Raw genomic sequence first — 20,767 nt, 5'->3', positions numbered from 1 at the left:
TCCCTGTAGTGATAGGTTCGTTTACACGATTGGATTGCACCTCATTGTCATCCGAGGCTTCCTCTGGAATACCTTCAACCTGGAATTGTTACCGACATTCGGCCGAGGGCCGGTTTGCCGACGAGATGAAGTTTCTTCCATGCTCAAATGGAATCAACAGGATAGGTCAAAAAACGAAAGAAAAACGGATGAAACAGAGAAATCGGCGGGCGCCAATGAAGAAACACTAGATAAATGACCGGAATCAAATTATCTAGGGGTTAGCTTCTACATAAAAAGGGGTAGTTCTCTCTCGTTTGACTCGAAGGGTTTGATCTTCTTCTCCGGCGAACGCTGCAAAACAAGACAACGTTAGCCTCGTCACGGGGAAAATGGAGGTTTTCTCTGTGACCCGACTCCGGTGTGAGAATAAGTATGTGTGTATGAAGAAGAAGAAGTATTGATGAAGTGTGTGTAACTTGAGGTTCATACCTGAATTATTCTCTTATTTATAGCCGGGAGTTTTTGGGCGGGAAAACCTGTTTGTCACTCCCCCAAAATCCACAGGCGGAGTATCACCGCATGGAGGCGTGACTAACCAGTATCCAGCCACCAATCATATTGAACAATATAAATTAAGTAAATAAAAGTCCAATCCAATCAATATAATTGGTGTCAAAACAATTCAACCAAGTTAAAGTTATCAGCGGAAGCATAAAGTTCAAAACCCAAAACATAAGTTAAAAGTTCATAAGTTTAACATGGAACTCAACAGTCCATGTCCCACAACGTCCACGCCTCCTCGTGCAAGCTCCTGAAATACCTAACGACCTGCAAGGCATGTAACAACGAGTCAACAACAAAGTTGAGCGAGTTCACAGTTGGTGTTCATTATTAAGTTGTTTCAAAACCAGGAGTTCATTTGTAAGTTGTAAGTTAATCCGTTTACCCTGTTTCCCAAACATATCCATAGTTGGTGGGGGCTTCCCCATGTTAACCACTAGACCCGTTTACCATATCGACCACTGACTAAAGTAAGTTGGTGCCCTGACGTCAATGTCTATCATCATTGACTAGTGCCCAGATCCATTAGTTCACGCCCGTCCTCTGCGGCACGGTGTGAGGCTTGTCAAACCTAAATAGCGCTATCTAACTAATGACCCGCTCGCCATTGGCCCGGCGATTAAGTCGATACAAAAGGAGGGACTTCATGATAGAAAGTTTTGGTCTAGTATCCGTGTTGTCACCCTTCAATAAAGAGGGTGTGTACGCAATCCCCAAACCAGGAGATTACGCAGGTTCCGTTTGTATTCTTATCACGTGTTGTCACCCTTCAATTAAGAGGGTGTGTACGTGTCCCAAACCAGGAGATCACGCAGTTTCAGTTTAAATCCTTTACCCATTCCCAACCCTTGGGAATCCCATGCCTTGTGGAAAGTGTGAACTCACCTTTGGTTTGCTCGGCAAGATTAAAGCACGTATTCCAAGTTGGTCAATTAGTTCCTATTGTGGTTACCACTAACAGTTAGAATCTCATTCCATCAACTCACGTATCAAACCATGCATGTAACAATTTGCATCAATTATCATGTAGTCACATAAGGAACATTCGAGTCGCATATATATCACATATTACATGATTTATTGTATAAATAGAACCCATATAGATCTTGACGACATCAACACTCAGTTTCTTAGTATGTAATTTGTTCATGAGCCAATACACCTTATTCATGCATCTATATAAATCAAATATCAGTAAATCCTTTGATGCTTAAATTGTACAACATACAAATCAGTGACACATATTTAATCAACACGTTTCATGAATACACAAGCAAAGCCTTTTGATGGGCACCTTATAGATCGGTCCATTACATTGAGTCTAGACCCAAATATCCTACCCATTTACCTTATCATAAAAAAAATAGACATCATTAATAGCATCACACCATCCATCCCTTATTTCAAAATATTCGGTCCACCTAATCACCTAATAGCTATGTTATCCTTATCATTATCTAAACAACCGAATCAGATTTAAACATGCTAACCCTACCTCTCAAATATCATACACTCAACCGCAACAATTATACATCACCCACATACTCCATATTCCAAATATTCAATCATGGCCGACAACTGTTTATCACCTCAAGAGGTTATTGGGCCGATTAGTGTGGGTGGGTTGACCAATGTTAAGTTGAATAATGGATCACATGCAAACCGATGAACTCATGTGTACTTTATCACACCATTTATTTCATGCAAAAATACCAAGAAATAGAGTGCATGCAGGTCAAGGTCATCTATTAACCACACATATGCGAACAATCCCTCACACAAGATAGTAACAGTCACAGCCGATTCATAAATATATAATAGTGTACTTGCAATTCTAATTTATGGATTCCACCACCATGATCCCTTCGAGATCATGGTAACAGTTAGTCCCCACGTTTACATGTATATAAATACCACACATATATGAATCACAAAACCATAATACATACATATGTATAGCATCGAAAGCATAAACAGTTCATATATATGTCAGCATGTATTTTCCTATAATTTTCATCAAGAATGAATAATACATATGCAGATCATCAAGCAAGTATACATATATTCTCACATATTTCGTGTGATCAATCACGGGCATCAAACAAAGCCAAGGTTGGACCGGAACCGAGACAACGCATTCGAAAACGAAGTAACGGAATTTGTGGGACTTACCGGCGATCGGTGACGGAGAAGTGTGGCGGAGGAGTGGTGATGATCTCCGGTTGCCGAGGGAGATAGAGAGACGAGAGGTGATGTTCGTGAAGGTGAAGGAAGCTACTGTTGATCGCCGTAGGGTTCGGTGACATGCGTGAGGGCGTACGTACATGTATATGTATATATATACTTTTGGCTGAATATTGGCGGTGGAATGCTTGTGTGGGCCAGTGTTAAGGTGGGCTGGGGGTTAGGGTTTTGGATTTGTCGTGTACGAAGTAGGTTATTGAAACAATGCGTATTATATTAGATCTCATGTTGGGCGGTTTGAGTTTTCGGGCCGATAAACACACAAAGAAACGAATATAAGGGGTGGAGGTTATGGGCCGTGAGGTGAATTGTGGGCTGCAAAAAGAGATGGCAGCTATCCAACGATGTGCATGATATTGCTATTGTTGTTATTTATTTTTTTTATTATTATTATTTTTTACATATAAATAACTAATAAAGATTTATAATAAATCAACTAACATGGATGTATAATATTCACGCTAAGGGTTCGGGCCTCAAAAGTTTCGAGTTACGCGAGTGGGTTAGATCGACAAGCGAGGCATGTACTTTGGTTCAAACGCTTCGGGTCGGTACAACACGGTAAGGATTTTGTTAATTCCCCAAATAAAATAAGCATGAGATTTGATTTATAAAGACGAAATAGATGGGTTTTTACCTCGAAGTTACGGGTTGTCACATTGTTGCTGAAATATTAACGGAAGATGCTAACCCCGTAAACGGTTATTTTCCTTCCCTTATCTCCCTTGATCAGATTGTGTTATCACACGGATCGCGATCTTAATCGAAGGTTGGGAGATTGCCACGTGGAAAGTGGGCAAGTTGGAAGTTTCTCTCCAATTCCATGCCATCATCGTGATTCCAGGATGGCCTGGGGTGATGACACGTGTCCAGACGGTTATAGCCGTCTGATGGTGCATGACTGGGTCTTCTAGAAGATTATTGCCATAATCCAGTGTGACTCCTTACCGTGTGGTATCAGCTCAGCAAATAATATCCAAGTGTGGGTATTATTTGAGCGGAAGTATTTGCTGGGATTTCTATCCCTTTGTTATAGGGAAATGGCGCAAGGACCCTTTACTTCCTTTAGGCGCGCAGGTGTTGTCTGCTGCCTTTCTCTTTGTAGGACCAGTGCGCGGCCGCGCAAGGCCTAAAGAGGTTTGGAGGACGAGGTTGTGGTATGGTCCCAAGTACTTGATATGAGGTTTTTGGGACCTTACCCCTTCAATTTACTACTCTCTGGTTCAGACAAATTCACAGACAGGTCAGGTTGTGTCCATTGCATTTTAGAAATGAGAGAGTTTTATGTGTTTTCTGGCCATTGCGTTTTAGAAAAAAACACATTTTTGAAGTGTTTTTAGTTCATTGCGTTTTAGGTAAACACATTTTTATTTGTTTTCAGTCCATTGCGTTTTAGAAAATACACTTTCTTTTGTGTTTTTAGGCCATTGCGTTTTAGAAATAAGACATTTTTATGTGTTTTTTGGCTATTGCGTTTTAGATAAACACATTTTTGAAGTGTTTTTAGTTATTGCGTTTTAGGTAAAAACACATTTTTGAAGTGTTTTTAGTTATTGCGTTTTAGGTAAAACACATTTTATGCTTTTTCAGTCCATTGCGTTTTAGAAAACAGACATTTTAAGTGTTTTCTGGCCATTGCGTTTTAGAAATAAGACATTTCTTTGTGTTTTTGGTGCATTGCGTTTTAGGTAAAACACATTTTTATGTGTTTTCAGTCCATTGTTAGAAAGTACACTATCTTTTGTGTTTTTAGGCTATTGCGTTTTACAAACAAGACATTTCTTTGTGTTTTCTGGCCATTGCGTTTTACAAATAAGACATTTCTTTGTGTTTTTGGTGCATTGCGTTTTAGAAAAATGTCATTTTTTAGGTTTTTTTTTCATTGCGTTTTACGCAACTGGGTTTTTTCCATTGCGTTTTACGCAACTGGGTTTTATTTTTTTTTCCGAAAATATAGCAATAGTATACTCGTTTTAAAGATAAAAACGCTCGTTTTTTGGTGTAATTTTTATAAAAAAATAATGTCGTATGAAAGAGTTATTAACGTTTAAAAATGGGGGGGGGGGAGGGAATTGGAGGAGAGAGAAACTATTGTCTTGGATTGACTAGAATACCCCTTAAACAAAGTCACGCGCCTCTTTTTTTCCCTTCAATTTCCCTCATTTAATCTTAGCCCTTAATTAACTAAATGGATGGTCAAGATTACTTACTAGCCTTCTTAGCAAAATAAACTTCCTATTATATCCTAACCCCACATAAGCATTAAAAAAATAAAAATAGAAGATGGTCAAGATTACTTAGAGGGTGTTTGGGGTTGAGTTTTGAAAATAGATTATGCGTTTTAAATAATCATAATCAGATAATTAACTGTAACAAAACGTGATGTTGAAAGATAGTGTTTGGATTTGATTATGTTGCTTGATATCACAATAATCAGATAATCAACTATTTGAGTGTTTGGCAAATATATATTTAAAAAAATAAACAAGTGAAAATCCTTTTCTAAACGCAAATAATCAAGCTTTGGAAAACTGCGTTTTATTGCAGTAGGAGGGGAGCTGCTTTTGGAAAATTGCGTTTTGTAACTTTCTAAACGCAAATAATCAATTTTTTAATTTTTTTTACCCAAACACTCAAAACTGATTATTTACGATTTCAAAACTCAATAATCTAAAAATCTCATTCAAAACTCAACCCCAACCACCCTTTTACTAGCCTTCTTAGCAAAATAAACTTTCTATTATATCCTAACCCCACATAAGCATTAAAAAATGAAAATAGAAGAAAAACGCATTAACCTGATAGCCTGATAATTATACACTATTAAAACCCTAAATTGAAGTTTGGTTACTTTAAAGAAACAACAAAAAAGTTCGGATAACTTAATTGAAACAAAAGACAAACTTGTTATGTTTCCGTGACATTTTCCCAAAATTTAGTTAAAATAATATAAAGTGATTTTATTTAATTAGTGGTAATATTTAAATATTAAATTAAGGGAATGAATTAGGGTTTGGACCGTGACATAGCTATATAAATACAAAATTTTGTTGCATTTTACAAACCCTAACAAACGTTCAACACATTGGCTGCGGCGTTGATAGGAAATGGGGCATTCAAATGTGTGGAACTCTCATCCTAAGACCTACGGCCCTGGATCCCGCACCTGGTAAACCCTTTATCGATGTCTATTGATTTATACTCGTGATGGATTGTTAGATTCGATTATTACGGTTTGGTTCAGTAAGCGTTTTAATTTATGAAACTGGTTAGCTATCGGATTAGCAACCTTGAAACATAGGATATGATTCACGTGACATTCGATTTGAAGATAAAACTTTATTTAGACATTGAATGTGTAATGGTTTATTTTTTGTTTCATAAGGTTTTAGAAAAAACAAAATAACAGGGGATTTTAGTGTACTTCTAAGATAAAAATGTATAAATGTTTTTTAGATCTTTGATTTATTCCCACCTTGATGGTCATTACATCAAATAATTTGCAGCAGTAGTTAACATATTTGATGTTGCATATTATATATTTGCGTTTTTAAAAAGTAGAATTTTAATCATTTTGTGTGTTGTGTTCCCAAACTGTTTATTGCTTAGTTATCTTTTAAAAAATCGTATAACCAGCAAGTAGATAGCATGTTGCATAGTTATCTATTTGTCAAACTACAACATTTATACTTTGATTTATGTTCTTTGTAACATTTGGCATTATGCATTGTTTCTTTTGCTGAATCAGTATTTAACTATCCTTCAAAAGCTCATTTTCTTAAATTAGAATTTTTGTTGCAAATTTGAAGTTTTTTTAAAAGGTAATCCATTCTTCAGAAGCTGTGTTTATGTTTTTAGAATTTTTGTTGCAAACTATCCTTCAAAAAGCCCCTTGTGGGGCGTTATGCAACAAGTGGCGAAACGCGTAAGAGAGGGGCTTTATGGGCTTTATATCACAAGAGGGTGTAGTGGTAAGGGGGTTATATAACCCCGTCAATTATACATACATATGTATGTATATAAATGTGTGTGTGTGAGTTGGGAAGAATGGTCACGCCGCTATTGTCATCGTGGCTCCACCCTTTTTCACCCCCATAGCGCCGTGGGCGGCGCTATGGGGCGCTATGCTGGAATCTCCCTGATATGCCGCCCCATTACACAAGACCTTATTGTAGTACGTCTTACTGAGTTTTTTCACTTTTTTGTTGGCAGTCGTGTGTGCGGGAATTCCCATGGCTTGATCAGGAAATACGGTCTTATGTGCTGCAGACAGTGCTTCCACAGCAATGCCAAAGAAATCGGTTTCATTAAGGTATGTGAACAGTTTAAGCGAGCGTTTTGACTTAAGGGTTTGGATTTGTGGGTATGAGTTTTTATAAGGGTATGGGTTTGATTAAATGAGCCTGCTACACACACCTAGATTGTTCTGTTTAAATTTGACATCCTATCATGTTATCCAAAATCTTAATAGTCGCATTTAAGTTCCAACCAACTCCGCTTAAAACCATATGTCTACTTGTCCATTTTGATAACAAGGCACTGTTTTGAATGTTCTTGGGATTTTTTTTCAAACTGCTGCTTATATTTTTGACATGAGGATTTTTCAACGCTTATCTGTTTATTCCAAAACCGCTTATTTCACGCAGCGCATTAATAGGTCTAGGCTGCAGTGTTAGTTTTTAACTTCTGAAATTAATTTTATGTTTTTTTTTTCTTGTTTACAGTACCGCTAAGGAGTTTGGAAGGGTGTGTACCAATGGCCAATGGAAAGCTTGTTTTGGTGTTTTTTTAATTATAGTATCTAATTGTACCTTTAGTTTATTTTTCTTGGGATAACAATGAATTGAGTGAACTTGGTTTCTTGTTGCATCTTTGGTGTTAAGTTTAATCTTTTTAAGAAAATCAAAGACCAATTGTGATGTTAAAGGCTTGGTTTCAAAAAGCGAGACACACACAAAAGCGACGAAGTCTAGAAATGAGGCATGAAGCACCTAAGCAGTGGGCTTTTCGTACTCGAGGCACAAGATGATTTTATAATTTTTGATCTATCCCATAGATTTTAGCATTTTTTATCCAAAATAAGGTTTATATTTATATATATCCCATAAACAACGTTTATATGTGAGTAGCACACCCCAGGGCACCTCAGACTCAGAGGGGTTTTGTTTTCCAAAAATTTAGCTTGGGGTGTTGAGGCCCCGCGCCTTACTGTGCCTTTTTTAAAACCCAGGTTAAAGGTTTCTCTATGCTACGCAATGGTCAAACACTCAAAACGCCATTTAGTATCTGCTTGCTGGTCTTCATTATCAACATATAATTAAAAGAGTTAATTACTGTTTTCGTCCCTGTGGTTTGTTAAAAATTACCATTTCAGTCTATTAGTTTAAAAATTGTGATTTCAGTCCCTGTGGTTTCACTTTCGTAACCATTTTAGTCACTGTGGTTGCACTTTCGTAACCATTTCAGGCCATAGGGACTGAAGTCGCAATTTTTAAACTAATAGACTGAAATAGTGATTTTTGACAAACCACAGGGACGAAAACAATAATTAACTCTAATTATTAAGAAGCAACACCCTTGACATATCTTCACTCTTCGAACCCCCTAGCGATGATTTGACGGACCTGCAAAGCAAGCAATTGTGTTTGATGCGGGTATTGAATTGTGATTATCACCCGCAGCACAGAACAGTCGATGAGCAATCGCTATCAACATGGACTTGGTAACAGTTAACACGACTTGGCTAGGAGGCGGATTTGTCAATGATTTTGGAGAAGATGGCGGGAGCAACAAAGAAAGAAAAAAAGAAGACGTTAGAAGCAAGGTATTGAATGACCCAACAAACAATTGAATGACCCAACAAACAACGACGGGCCATCCCATAAAATGTGACCTTTACAAGTATATTGAAATACATAACACTTTGGGAATTATTTAACTTTGTAAGCTCCCATGTCCCACTCAACTCAGCTAATTTTCCTTCTTTAATCTTCTTTCTTTCTTTTACATGCGTATTACACATTTTATTTCTATTTATAGACACGTACCCTACAGTAGTAATATTATGCAAAAAATAGTGAATTGGATGTTGTTCATTATATAACCTCTGTCAGTGCTACCATTATGTGTCCATCCTCAAGTGGTGAGGGTCTGTGGTGCAAAGAAAATTGTAGATTTAGTATAGGATTAAATTCAGAAGCTGTGTGAGTTAACCATTCTAAAAAATCTCGTGTAAAATAATAAAACCAGACAGTGTGGCTCAGTACCCCCTGCCACCTCACCATCTTTGGCGCCCCTTTCCCATTTCTTGGGCGCTAGCGGGTGGGGGGTATGGGCAATTTCGTTAACTTCGTGGCGAGCGCTAAGAAGGTGATGGGGGCCCACATTTATTTAACCAATCAGATCCATTTTCTTTGTAAAAAAATTTTTATTTCTATTTTTTTTAATACATAAAGGGGTTTTAAAGAGGGTATTATCCCACACCGTGTAAATTAACGATAAAGTTACTCGCTTACATGGCGCTTACATGACATTGCTGTAGCATGATAAAGCTCCTAGGGGCTTTATACCACACCACCCAATGGTCCCAACCTAATACCGAGTTACCCGATGGCTGTTAAAAATAAATAGAAAAAATATTATAAAATATATTATTTGTTTGTATGCCGGCTTCTATATGTCGTTAGTCGTACACACCCCATTATCTAGTTTTGTCGTAAATTTTGGCTTTGTTTATATATATTAAAATAATAAAAAGGTGAGGTTGTGATGCTTTGATAAAGTGGTTTGCTTCACACCAAATTCTTGACGATTGCTGTGCAAACTGCATTTCATATTTGTTTATTTCCTTTAAACATGAGGATGTTACTTTTCTAATAAAGTACTGAAATTAAAAAAAAAGTGATTAATTATCTAATATTTATGATTAAATCATGATTAAGAAAAGAAAAGATCCCATGGCTAAAAAGGAATCTATAAAGCTTTCAAGTCTCAACCTCTTTCCACTTTTCTCACGCTAGATATAGACCCAACTCAACCTTCTTTTTTTCTTTTTTGCCCGATAGCGAAATATATAATAAAAGAAGAACGACTCTATCAAGAAGCTAGAAGTCAAACGAAACCAACTCGAATTACAACGAAAAGACATTGAAACTAAACCATTGAAAGCTAGGCAACCTCGTCTTAATTTGTAGCACATAATAATACGATTCCCTTGCATAAGGTTGTCGGAATTTGGTATCACTTCCATTGTTACGGGACGGTCACCTAGTATAGCAACCCAAAGAAAAAAAGCAATAAAATTATTTCGTGATATGCCCAAAAAAGATCGACGCGTATTTTATATCGAGCATTATTCCATCAGTAGTGTAGTGATGGATTTTAGTGGAATGTCCATCACTCATCACACACTATCAAAATCATTCAGAAAAAAAAAAAAAAACTGAATTCAATCAACTTCTTCACGCGTCATGGCTACAACGCGTTTTAGGATCCACGCATGATCAATATGGGTGGCAGCGGCGTACCCTTGCATTCCATGCGTGACGGGGGTGCCATCACGGGGCACCCCGTCCCCCCTTAGAAGAGTTTAAGTCTTGTAAATGTGAAAGTATATAATAAAAGTCTTTAGAAGTAGAAGAGTTAGTTATTTTGTCAAATCATTCTTTATATAAAAAAATAATAAACAAAATAGTCAGTAATAAGAAGGTCTATTTTTTTTAGATTGGTTCACTTAATAAGATAATCACGGCTAGTTAACAAAACCGATGAGAAAATGACAATCTTTTCCATCTCCTTTACCAACTAGCTAACTGATTCATAAGACCTAACCAACCAGTTGAACCGATGAACCATTGGCTAAAGCTCTATTGCTTCTCTAGTTTTACGAACATTATAATATATACCATTAAAATGGGGTTTTTTAACCAAAATATGATACTTTTTAAGACAAATTGTAAAAACTCAAAATACTAGTTGTAGTTTTAAGTAAAACTTTAGGCCCCTAGGGGGGTTATCAGGTAGTTGGATCAGGTACCGCCTATCCATCGGGAACGCCACAACCGGCGGTTCGGGTTGGGGGCTTCGGGTATGCTTCTCGGGTGGTTGCTACTGATTTAGGTAATGTGTTAATGATGAGAGAGAGAGAGAGAGAGAGAGAGAGAGAGAGAGAAAGAGAAAGAGAGAGAGCTAGTGATGTAAAACAGTTAGACCTATAATTTAAGGTAGTGTTATCATCTAATAAGGTGTGTTTTACGTTAGTGAATGAAGCGAGTGAAATGACACCAGAGGATTGAAGGGGAGCAAAGTACTCTGATTAAACACTCCTTCCCCTTTGTAGCTAAAAATGAATTCGATAAAACTTGCTCAACAATTAACGGAGCAGATATATGAAAGTATCATCTAAAATCTATATACTAAACCCTTTTTTGGACATGTCACATGCAACCGAAAGGTAAAAAGCAACACGTCTTTGTTCTTTAAACCATCTGCTTAATTTATTTTTTAATCCACTCACTTATTCTTTATACACATAAATAAATAATATAACCTTATATTACAAGGCCTCATATTTAATAGTTAAATTTCGCTATCAACACCAATATTCCGCAAGTATATTTTGGTAGGATTTAAGTTGATTCTTTGTCTAAATAATCTTTAAAATACGAAAAAACATGCTTTTGGAATCGTATGATCCTTAAAAACAAGAAATTATGAATTGTTTAGCGTAACGCTTCTCCAAAGATTCACAAAACCCCACACTCTCATTCTCTCTCTCTAAATTAAAAGATCATACTTTCTCTTAAATCTTCAACCTCTTAACGCTGTACGGTCGTCACTAAGACTGGCTGTGCACTTAAATTTACCTATATTTCTGAAGAAAGATAGGAAATTTCGCCTACCCATTTACGGATTTAGATAATTATGGTAGTTCATGATCTTTTTCTTGCAGGAAATTACGTTCTTTTCGGAGAAAGATAGGTTTTTCTTGATCTTTAAATGGCTTAGATCGACAATGTGAGGTGGGTTCTTGAAATTTTCATCTGGGTATCATTTATAGGTATTTTCTTTGATGATGGTTGCAGCCGTTTCTGAAACAACCACCAGAAACCATACAATTCGACCTTCATTGTTGCCGACTGAAAAAGATGATGACGTCATCACTCCAGTTAGACCCAAATCAAGACAAGTTTCTTCAAGATACCTATCTCCTTCAACTTCAAATTCGAATTCGAATTCGAATTCATTACGCACAGTGACACCTTCTAGAAGAGCCCCTTCTCCTCTAATTTCAAGAAATTCGACAACTCCGGTAGCAAAACGGTCGCTTTCTGTTGACCGGAGGCGACCCACAAGACCGGATCTTACCTTAAAACCTAACAATGCCGGTGGTGGTGGTGGTGAAGAGTTGTCGGCGGCTGATAAACTGCTGGTTACATCTACAAGAAGTTTGTCTGTTTCTTTTCAAGGTGAAGCCTTTTCTCTACCAATTAGTAAGACCAAAATAACCCAACAATCACCTAACTTAATTAGGAAGGGTACCCCTGAAAGAAAAAGAATCCCCACCTTGAAAATTGGTAGTCAAGTAGGAGATCATATTGAGAACACTAAACCCATGGATCACCACCGGTGGCCCGGTAGGATCCGACAACCGAACGCTACCGTTTTATCGAAAGGTTCCGGTTTGGACTGTCAGGTTGAGAAGGGTGTAGTTAGGGATTTTAAGTTACTCCAATCTTTGGATAGCAGAAGGGCTTCATTTGATGGCTGTAGGTCAAATCTTGATTTGGGTAACTCGAGTGGTTCGATTGACCTTATAAACCTTGATCAGCATAACCCAGATAGGAATTTGGCTAAAGATTCGTATTCGGATACGGATAGCGTCTCTTCTGGTAGCACGTCGGGGATTCAAGAACATGGGTTGAACCGTTCACGAATCGGGCGTAGTGGGATTATTGTGTCTCCAAAATTTTGGCAAGAAACTAATAGTAGAATGAGGAGGCTGCAAGATCCAAGCTCACCACTTTCAACTAGCCCGGGGTCAAAATCGTATACCCCACAAAAGAATTTTAATTCAAAGCGATTCTCGAGTGATAATTTTTCTTCATCATCTCCGAAAACGATGGCTTCCCCTAATAGAATGAGACCATCATCACCGAGTAAGGTTATGATGACATCACCACTATCATCACAATCGAGGGGAATGATTAGTCCGCGGAGGAATTCGGTTTGTGGAATTAGTAATAATGTTAGTGACACACCATCGGTACTTAGTTTTGCTGTTGACGTTAGAAGAGGAAAAGTTGGTGAAAATCGGTTTTTTGATGCACATGTTTTGAGGCTTTTATATAATAGGCAATTGCAGTGGCGGTTTGTAAATGCTAGAACTGAAGATATAGTATTGAAGCAGAATCATAGTGTTGAGGTATGATTTATTAGGTTAAAACTATATATTTCGATATGTTGTTTTTAATAATGCTAAGAGGTGTTTGGATGTTTCTTTATGAAACATGTGGATCTGTTTATTGCCTTTTGTAATAATCAACTCAAACTGCCTGTTCAAATCAGCATTTTTACTGACAAATAATCAAACAAGCTGACACCAAACACCCTGAGGTCATAGTTGTTAATGGCGAATAGCGACAAATAGCGATAAGGTACCTATATGCTACATAGCGAATAGCGATAAATAGCGGGCGTCTATTTTATTAATAGCGATACACTAGAAAAAAAAATTAAAAAATTTTATATCAAAATACCCTGGTATATATGCTATTTTATATGTATATTTACCAAAAACCTAAAATCCAGCTATATTTAATTGCTATTTATATTTAAAAAATAAATAAATAAAAAAATAAAGTGTCGCTATTCTCTCTATCCATCGCTACAACCCAAATAGCGACACTGGACCTATACGCTACGTAGCGCGCTATAGCGATCGCTATTGACAACTATGCCTGAGGTGTCCGAAAAACATGAAACTTCTGGTAATTGAATTACATAAGATGAGGGATACTAGAAAATATTTATGTAACCTTTTTTTTAAAGATGTTTCAAGCATATAAAAATACCTTGAAATCTACCGTTATTAATTCAAGGGTGTTTGTATGTGCATATTCAAAGTGATTATTGTGACTTCCTGAGTCAGAATTAAATAATCACCTCGATAATCAATGTTCTTGTAGCTACTCGTTGTCTGCATTTCCCATATGGAGTATTTTGAACCTAAAGAGTTAAAAGTCTGGAAAATCGACTTACTTTGTTGTATTTAAAAATCATTTTGAGTTTTTTTTTTTTTAACTGTGTTTAGGAAAATCTGTGGAACGCATGGATTACAATGTCAGATCTGCGTGATTCTGTGACCAAAAAGAGACACAGGTTGCAATTGTTGAGGCAAAAGCTGAAGTTAGCATCGATTCTTAAGACACAAGTAAGTTTATTAATGTCTTTTATGCGTTGAAATGAAGCTTTTTAAGTTTAAATATTAAATCCTAAACGCACGTTAATCATGCCGAGTATTAACCAAATATCTAAATAGTAAATAACCTTGTGCTTTCGAATTAAAGAAAATGTTTTGGACAAATTTCATGTAATTTTATACAAAAGTTTTTCTATAATTGGAAATCTCGACATCCCAAAAATGTTGTTCTTTAGACTTTGCTCATCCAACTGGTTTTGAAAGAATGGTTATAATTTGAGGTGAAATATCAAAGAATCAAACACAATTATGAAACTAAATTATTACTGTAATAATCTAAAACATTTGAATAAATCTATTTAGAATATTGTATGTATTAATAGTCACACTTTGTGCGACTTTAGTTATGACAAGTTGACAACAAGGATCACAACTTCTTTCTCACAGCCACTTTTGGTTGGCATTTTTCATTTAAATGGAATGGAACCACTAATTCTTTTATGTAGTACTTGAAACTCTTGACCACATAAATGTTTGTGTTTGGTATCTTGTTTTCGAAAGTTATTGTTTTGTGGTGACAAATCCTAATTAGGGTTGCAATAATGGGTGGGGAGAGTAATGGGTCAGGTTGGTTTGATCCACCGATATCTAGTCCAATTTTTTGAACTTTATTGATAACCAATGCATTAATTTTGATCACAAAATTTCATTATTATAATAGCAATCTAAATATCCAATAATTCATATAACCAAATTTGAGGCTTTGCACACATTAGATGCATGTTGTGTGACTTTCGACTTGTTTGACCCTTTTCTTTTCTTTTAATTTATATAAATTACACAAGTCATAGGAAAATAAACCTTTAGTGTTTTGCACCCATTATTATTATTATTTTATTAATATAACAATTTTGAAGCTTAGCTACAGTGCTTTTTTGTCATTTTGTGTATTTTTTTTTCTTTTCTTTCTTTTAAGTTTTTGTGTCTTTTTCTATTATACACCCTAATCTTTAATATATATTTCATACGATGCCTCAAGTTTAATAAATTTATTTTTCCTCTACACTTTAGTTTAATTTTTGTTTAAACCCCCTGCAATTTAGTTAGTTGATATTTTTACCTTTTTCTTTAACCGGTTTAATAAGTTTTTAACGAATTTTTCGTTACGTGATTTTTTATGGCTTTCGTTTATATGCCAGTGCTCCACGCTAGTAATTTTTATCTACATTTCGACATAAATTTTCATAATGTTGTTTAACTTTTTTTAAACCGTTTGGTTTTTAAACTGTCCAACGCTCATCTCTAAATACACCACTGTGATGTGGTTATTATCTACGTTTAAACCAACCCGCAGTAGTGCCCAGTCGTTGTGTTTATCTTCATATATGTTTTGGTGTAAATTTTGTTCAAATAACTTGGCTTTCTTATACAACATCGTAAGTTTTCTGTGACTTTCCTATATATCGGCACGTTTGGGATTTGTTTATTTTTATCTGCGTTCTGAACCCGCCGCGGAGCGTGAGTGGCAACCCACTAGTTAGATACACTGATAGACACCAGAAAATAAAGGGCTGATTTATTGAAATAATAAGATAGTTGGCTTGATTCGAGATGGCTAATCTCCAATACAAAAACACTTAGATAATCAAACTAAACAAGACATAGAAAACTAGGGTAGAAATGAAATACTTAAATAAGAAATAGAGGTTACTGATCCTAAAGTTTAGCCCCTAAATTCAGCCCTTTGACTCTGTTCTTGACTTTCACTCCAATAGCAGTCACCCCCCATTAATTCAGCCCTAAATATTTGCTCTTCATTGACTGGGTCAAGGTAATTGAACCGGGACCCATTGGACCCAGATGGGTCAACCCGCTGGCAAGGTAGAGAGTCCTATCATACATATTGTGTGACTTTCGACTTGTTTGACCGTTTTCTTTTCTTTTAATTTTTGTAAATTAGACAAGTCATAGGTAACCAAACCTTTAGTGTTTTTCACGCCTTAGATACATACTGTGTGACTTGTAATACTAATAGTTTTATCTAACCTTTAGTGTTTAGTTGCATTGCTGTTTTTCGCCTTGTCTCTAGTTCAATAATATAAAAAATTGTCGTTGAGGGTGAACTTTCTTAACTGAGCTGGATTATCCTCGGCCTCTTCTAGTAAATACTTACAACACTCTTTGCAAAACCTAATTCCCGTTTTCTTGAATGTGTTTAGATGGTTTTTCTTGAAGACTGGGCTTATTTAGATAAGGACCATTCAATATCATTGCTTGGAGCCATTGAAGCTTTGAAGGCGAGCACTCTCCGTCTTCCTGTTGGTGCAGGAGCAACTGTACGTGCCTTTTGTATTATTCTACTTTATCATTATGTGTTTATCAAGAACTAATAACATCAGTGTCTTTCAAGAACTCACAAGATCAATACTTTATGATTGATTCATTTAGGCTGACCTCCAAAGCATGAAAGATGCCATAAATTCTGCACTCGATGTGATGCAGGCAATGGTTTCATCAATGAACACACTTTGCTTACAGGTACTTGTAATTTTTTATACTGTTGTTTGAGATTTAGACAAATAAAAAGTAAACTGTTATTTGAGGAGGTTCATATAAAAACAAATTATCAGCGACCCATGATGTGGATTTTCAGGTTGAAGAAGTGAATTTAATGGTGACCGAAATCGCCAAAGTGTCTGCAAAAGAGAGAGCTTTGCTTAGGATTTGCAAAGATTTCTTATCCGTTTTATCAGCCCTCAAGGTACAATTATACATATACATATACAGTCTAATTCATGCATTAGGTTCTTTTGGGATCTTAAGCCGAAACTATGAACATTCTTTCTTGACCTGGATATTTTGAATCATACCCTTTTCAGGTGAAGGATTGTAGTCTGAGAACTCATATGATACAAACGAGACGTGTGAACTGATGTTAATTACGCGCTCTCTGTGTGTAGAAGTCACTAACCTTACATCATCATCATCATCAACTGATAATAATATATGGAGTAAGTAAGTAGCTGATTTTTCCAGTTTTTTTTCCCTTTTGTGGGTTTTGGCAGCCGGGGGAAGATATATAGGAGGAGTTGTTTATTGTGTTTTGTAGTGATGTGAATGTAATGTATATAATAAGCATATTAATATTTTTTAGATCATCTTGTAACTAACTGTCTTGCACTTTGTTTTGTGACATAAACAAGTGGAATGTTTCAAGTAATGGGCAATATAAATTAATCGAAAAAGATCCTTTTGTGATTATCCAAGCATGAATAGGAGGAATAAACAAACTTTCAAGGGGTGATGAAGTGATAAAACATTTGAATCTCTTTAAGATTTTAACAGACCACTTTTTCAATAACAAATAATTTATTAAATAAAAACAAAGAATAATAATAGATTCCAACGGTAACAAAATCATTAAATGCTTGGTTGCAACGGACCGATTTTTTTTTTTTTTTTTTTTAATAAAAAGTGGAATCGGGTAAGAACCTACGGGTTTTTTGAACCCAAAACTGGTTCTTCAATAAAGCGGGAAGGAAATAGAATCGGTTCCAGGTCGGGTTTACCGGATCGGGTTTGGAATCGATTATTATGCCCATCTCTAGGTACAACTAGTGGTGCACAAATCGAGGTTTTTTTAAAAACTGGTTCCGGGTATGGAACCGGGTTCGGGTAGGATCGGGTTTTACAAAATCGGGTTTTTTTTTAAAAACCGGGTCGGGTCCGGGTTTTCTACCAAAAATGTATACTCTATATACCCAGGTTCGGGTAGGGTTCGAGTCAGGTTTTATAAAACCCGGGTATTATAATACCCTATTTCCGGGTTCGGGTTCGGGTCCGGTTCGGGTATTCATCGGGTAGGGTTCGGGTATGCATCGGGTTGGGAAAAAACCCGCACCGGGTATTAAAAAAACTTGGAAGCATTTATATATTTGTATAATTTTAAGGAGTTTAGTTGTCTCTAGATTAGTACATGAAAGCGTTTATAGATTTGTATGTATTATATGGGGTTTAGTGGACTCCTAATTTATACTTACTTTTTTCTGTAGTTATATTTTTATCAACTATATGTCATACATTTTTGTCCTATTTTCGAAAGGTGTCTGTACTTTTTTTTTCTTTATAGTTTTTTGGGGATGGGCTGGGCTCCAAACAACACCTCAACTTGGAATTCGATCTCCCAATCTGGTAGTATTTCTGGAACGTCATAAGGGTACTTCAAATCGAATCTTAAAGCGATCATGAGTTCTAACTTCTAAGTAGCGGTGGCAGATGGGTACTTCAAATATCATTAGAAACCTAATAATTAAACAAGATTACATCAAAGTGCATACATAATTTTGTTAAATCATAAGAACTAGAGGTAGCTATATAATCGGGTATAAAAAACCCGGTTCCGGGTATTTATAAAACCCGGTTTCGGGTATTTATAAAAACCGGTTCGGGGTATTTATAAAAACGGGGTTTCGGGTATAAACCGGGTATAAAAAAACCCGGTTCCGGGTTCGGGTTTTAGATCAAATATGAATACCCGGTCCCTACCCTACGGATAGGGGCGGGTTCGGGTATAGAAAACCCGGTTTTTATAATACCCGGTTACGGGTTTTTTTTCCGGGTCCGGGTTCGGATTTTTTGTGCACCACTAGGTACAACCCATTTTAATAAAGTATCGGATGTAGACTTGTGTGTAGTGTAGGGTAATGTCTGGGCTTTAGAGTCACACTAAAATTCATGTGGTACGGTTTTCTTGGCCCAAAAGTGTTGGTCCACTATCCGGATTTTAAGAAGGGCCCACCAAGTTGGTCAAATTGACCCATTGCCCCCTGGAAGGATGCAAAGGTCATTTAGATTTCATGAGCCAACACAAAAACTGCATGGATAAGGCTTCTTTTCATTGGCTGAGGGGGAAATCTCCTTTTTGCCCCTTGAGAATTCGAATGGTAAATATTCCCTCCCACACAAAACTATTACATTTTGTGACAATTTTTTTTAACAGCCAAACTTCTATATATTACTATAGAAACCAGGATACCAAGAAACTGAAACCCGAAAGATTACAAGATAATATCATAAATATTAAAATGCAACCATAGGCCAATTGATTTTACAATACTTCGACCTACTCGTAATCCAAACAAAAAGAGTTGATGTTCTGGTGGTTAGCATGGTAACTAAAAAGACGTTAAAAACATATTTTTCACATATTATTTGTGATCAATTAATTAAACTGTTTAGTTATAAAACTCTTCTTCTACATGAAAAACCTAAAAATTACAGGCCATATATAACTAACTGTTCTCATCTGCTTCTTCACAAAAAAAGCTGCAGAAGCTTCGTTTGACTAGAAGCCGAATCGGTACCGCTTTCCATCGTCGTGGTTTCCGACACTTCCAAAGACGGCGTCGTTCTCAGCTTCTTTGTCCATCTTCCATCGCCACATGAGCTTCTTCTAACCTCTTCTTTCAAACCGGATCTAGTAAGTCCGAGTTGTAGATCACTCTCTTGAATCCGTATGGCTTTGTCATCAAAACTGCAGTTCACAGCTTCTGATGCATCGTCACTGTCCGTTGTAGGAGGGACAGCTGATAAGAGTTCAGGCATGGCTTTTATGGTTCCGCCTCGGAGAACCGTCGCAACCGCTGACTGGCACAAGTGCCAGTTTCCGGTCCACAGCAGTCCCACTGCTCCGTTCACTGGATTCACTGTCCGCCCACAGGCTTCCAGCAATAGAGATTGAAATAAAGCTGAAACAACACAAAGTAATTTATTTATTAGCCAAAACAACCATTTAAAAAAAATAGTGTAAGATTTATTAGCCAAAACAAGCTGCGCCACAAATTCAAATTTTATTAATTAATAGTAACGTAAAATTATATTTGAATCTTAATTATGGTCAAAATGATTACTATTAGTATTACCAGGCCTTTGGTACTCTGGGACGGCAGAGAGGAAGGACAGAAGGCCGGCTCGGCCGAAGAATTTGGCGACGAAGACGGTGGCGTTGGCTTGAGCTTGAGCAGTTTCGAAGGAAGTGAGGCTTTGCCGGAGAATGCAGTTCTCGCTGCAGCCCTTTCGAAGAACGCGACACCCGTTACAACTCATGATGTATTTATTTCTTAGTTTGAGTTTGATCTATATAGTTCAAGTAACAACTGGTTTGTGTGGTAGTTGTTGGGAGATGAGGATGGGATTTGGGGAAATTGAAATGTTGTGTGATGTTTTTGGAGGGGTATATATAGAGTTACTAGAGCATTTCATCAGAGAAAAATGTTCGGATAGTCCCTGTAGTTTGCTAATTTTTCACCTTTAGTTCATAACTTTCTAAAATTATAGCTATACTCCCTAACTTTTACAATTTCGTTCTCGGATAATCCTTGACACGGATGGGGGTTAACTTTTGGTGTTAAGTGGGTATGAAATGACTAAAACATCCTTACTAATAAATAAAACATAAAAATAAATTAATGGTTACCTCTTTGATTGGGTTTCTCCAATGTGATGTAGGTAAAAGAATTTCCTGATTTGCTGTTGTTTCTGTTGGCTATCAAACCCAGAATC

At 36.6% G+C, this 20,767-nt stretch overlaps 3 protein-coding genes across 3 annotated transcripts; 2 read left to right on the top strand and 1 right to left on the bottom strand.

Annotated features, from left to right (window-relative positions):
- Positions 1-5,800: 5,800 nt before the first annotated feature.
- LOC110916663 (40S ribosomal protein S29) lies at positions 5,801-7,713 on the top strand. Its single transcript, XM_022161360.2, has 3 exons — positions 5,801-5,956; positions 7,000-7,099; positions 7,512-7,713. Exons 1-3 carry the CDS (start codon positions 5,895-5,897, stop codon positions 7,518-7,520), a joined length of 171 nt encoding a protein of 56 aa, XP_022017052.1. The 5' UTR covers positions 5,801-5,894; the 3' UTR covers positions 7,521-7,713.
- A 3,768-nt stretch (positions 7,714-11,481) lies between these two features.
- Positions 11,482-17,376, top strand: LOC110915837 (QWRF motif-containing protein 2). Its single transcript, XM_022160582.2, has 6 exons — positions 11,482-13,210; positions 14,099-14,218; positions 16,426-16,542; positions 16,655-16,744; positions 16,860-16,967; positions 17,086-17,376. The coding sequence occupies exons 1-6, from the start codon at positions 11,858-11,860 to the stop codon at positions 17,137-17,139; spliced, it is 1,842 nt and encodes a 613-aa protein (XP_022016274.1). The 5' UTR covers positions 11,482-11,857; the 3' UTR covers positions 17,140-17,376.
- Positions 17,377-19,387: 2,011 nt separating this feature from the next.
- Positions 19,388-20,429, bottom strand: LOC110916865 (LOB domain-containing protein 37). Its single transcript, XM_022161522.2, has 2 exons — positions 20,128-20,429; positions 19,388-19,953 (listed from the first exon to the last, which is right to left on the bottom strand). The coding sequence occupies exons 1-2, from the start codon at positions 20,309-20,311 to the stop codon at positions 19,520-19,522; spliced, it is 618 nt and encodes a 205-aa protein (XP_022017214.1). The 5' UTR covers positions 20,312-20,429; the 3' UTR covers positions 19,388-19,519.
- Positions 20,430-20,767: the final 338 nt, after the last annotated feature.

This window comes from Helianthus annuus, chromosome 16, assembly GCF_002127325.2.
Source record: "Helianthus annuus cultivar XRQ/B chromosome 16, HanXRQr2.0-SUNRISE, whole genome shotgun sequence".
NCBI lineage: Eukaryota > Viridiplantae > Streptophyta > Magnoliopsida > Asterales > Asteraceae > Helianthus > Helianthus annuus.
The sequence above is the reverse complement of the archived record's forward strand: the minus strand, read 5'-3'. Positions and strand labels throughout refer to the sequence as shown.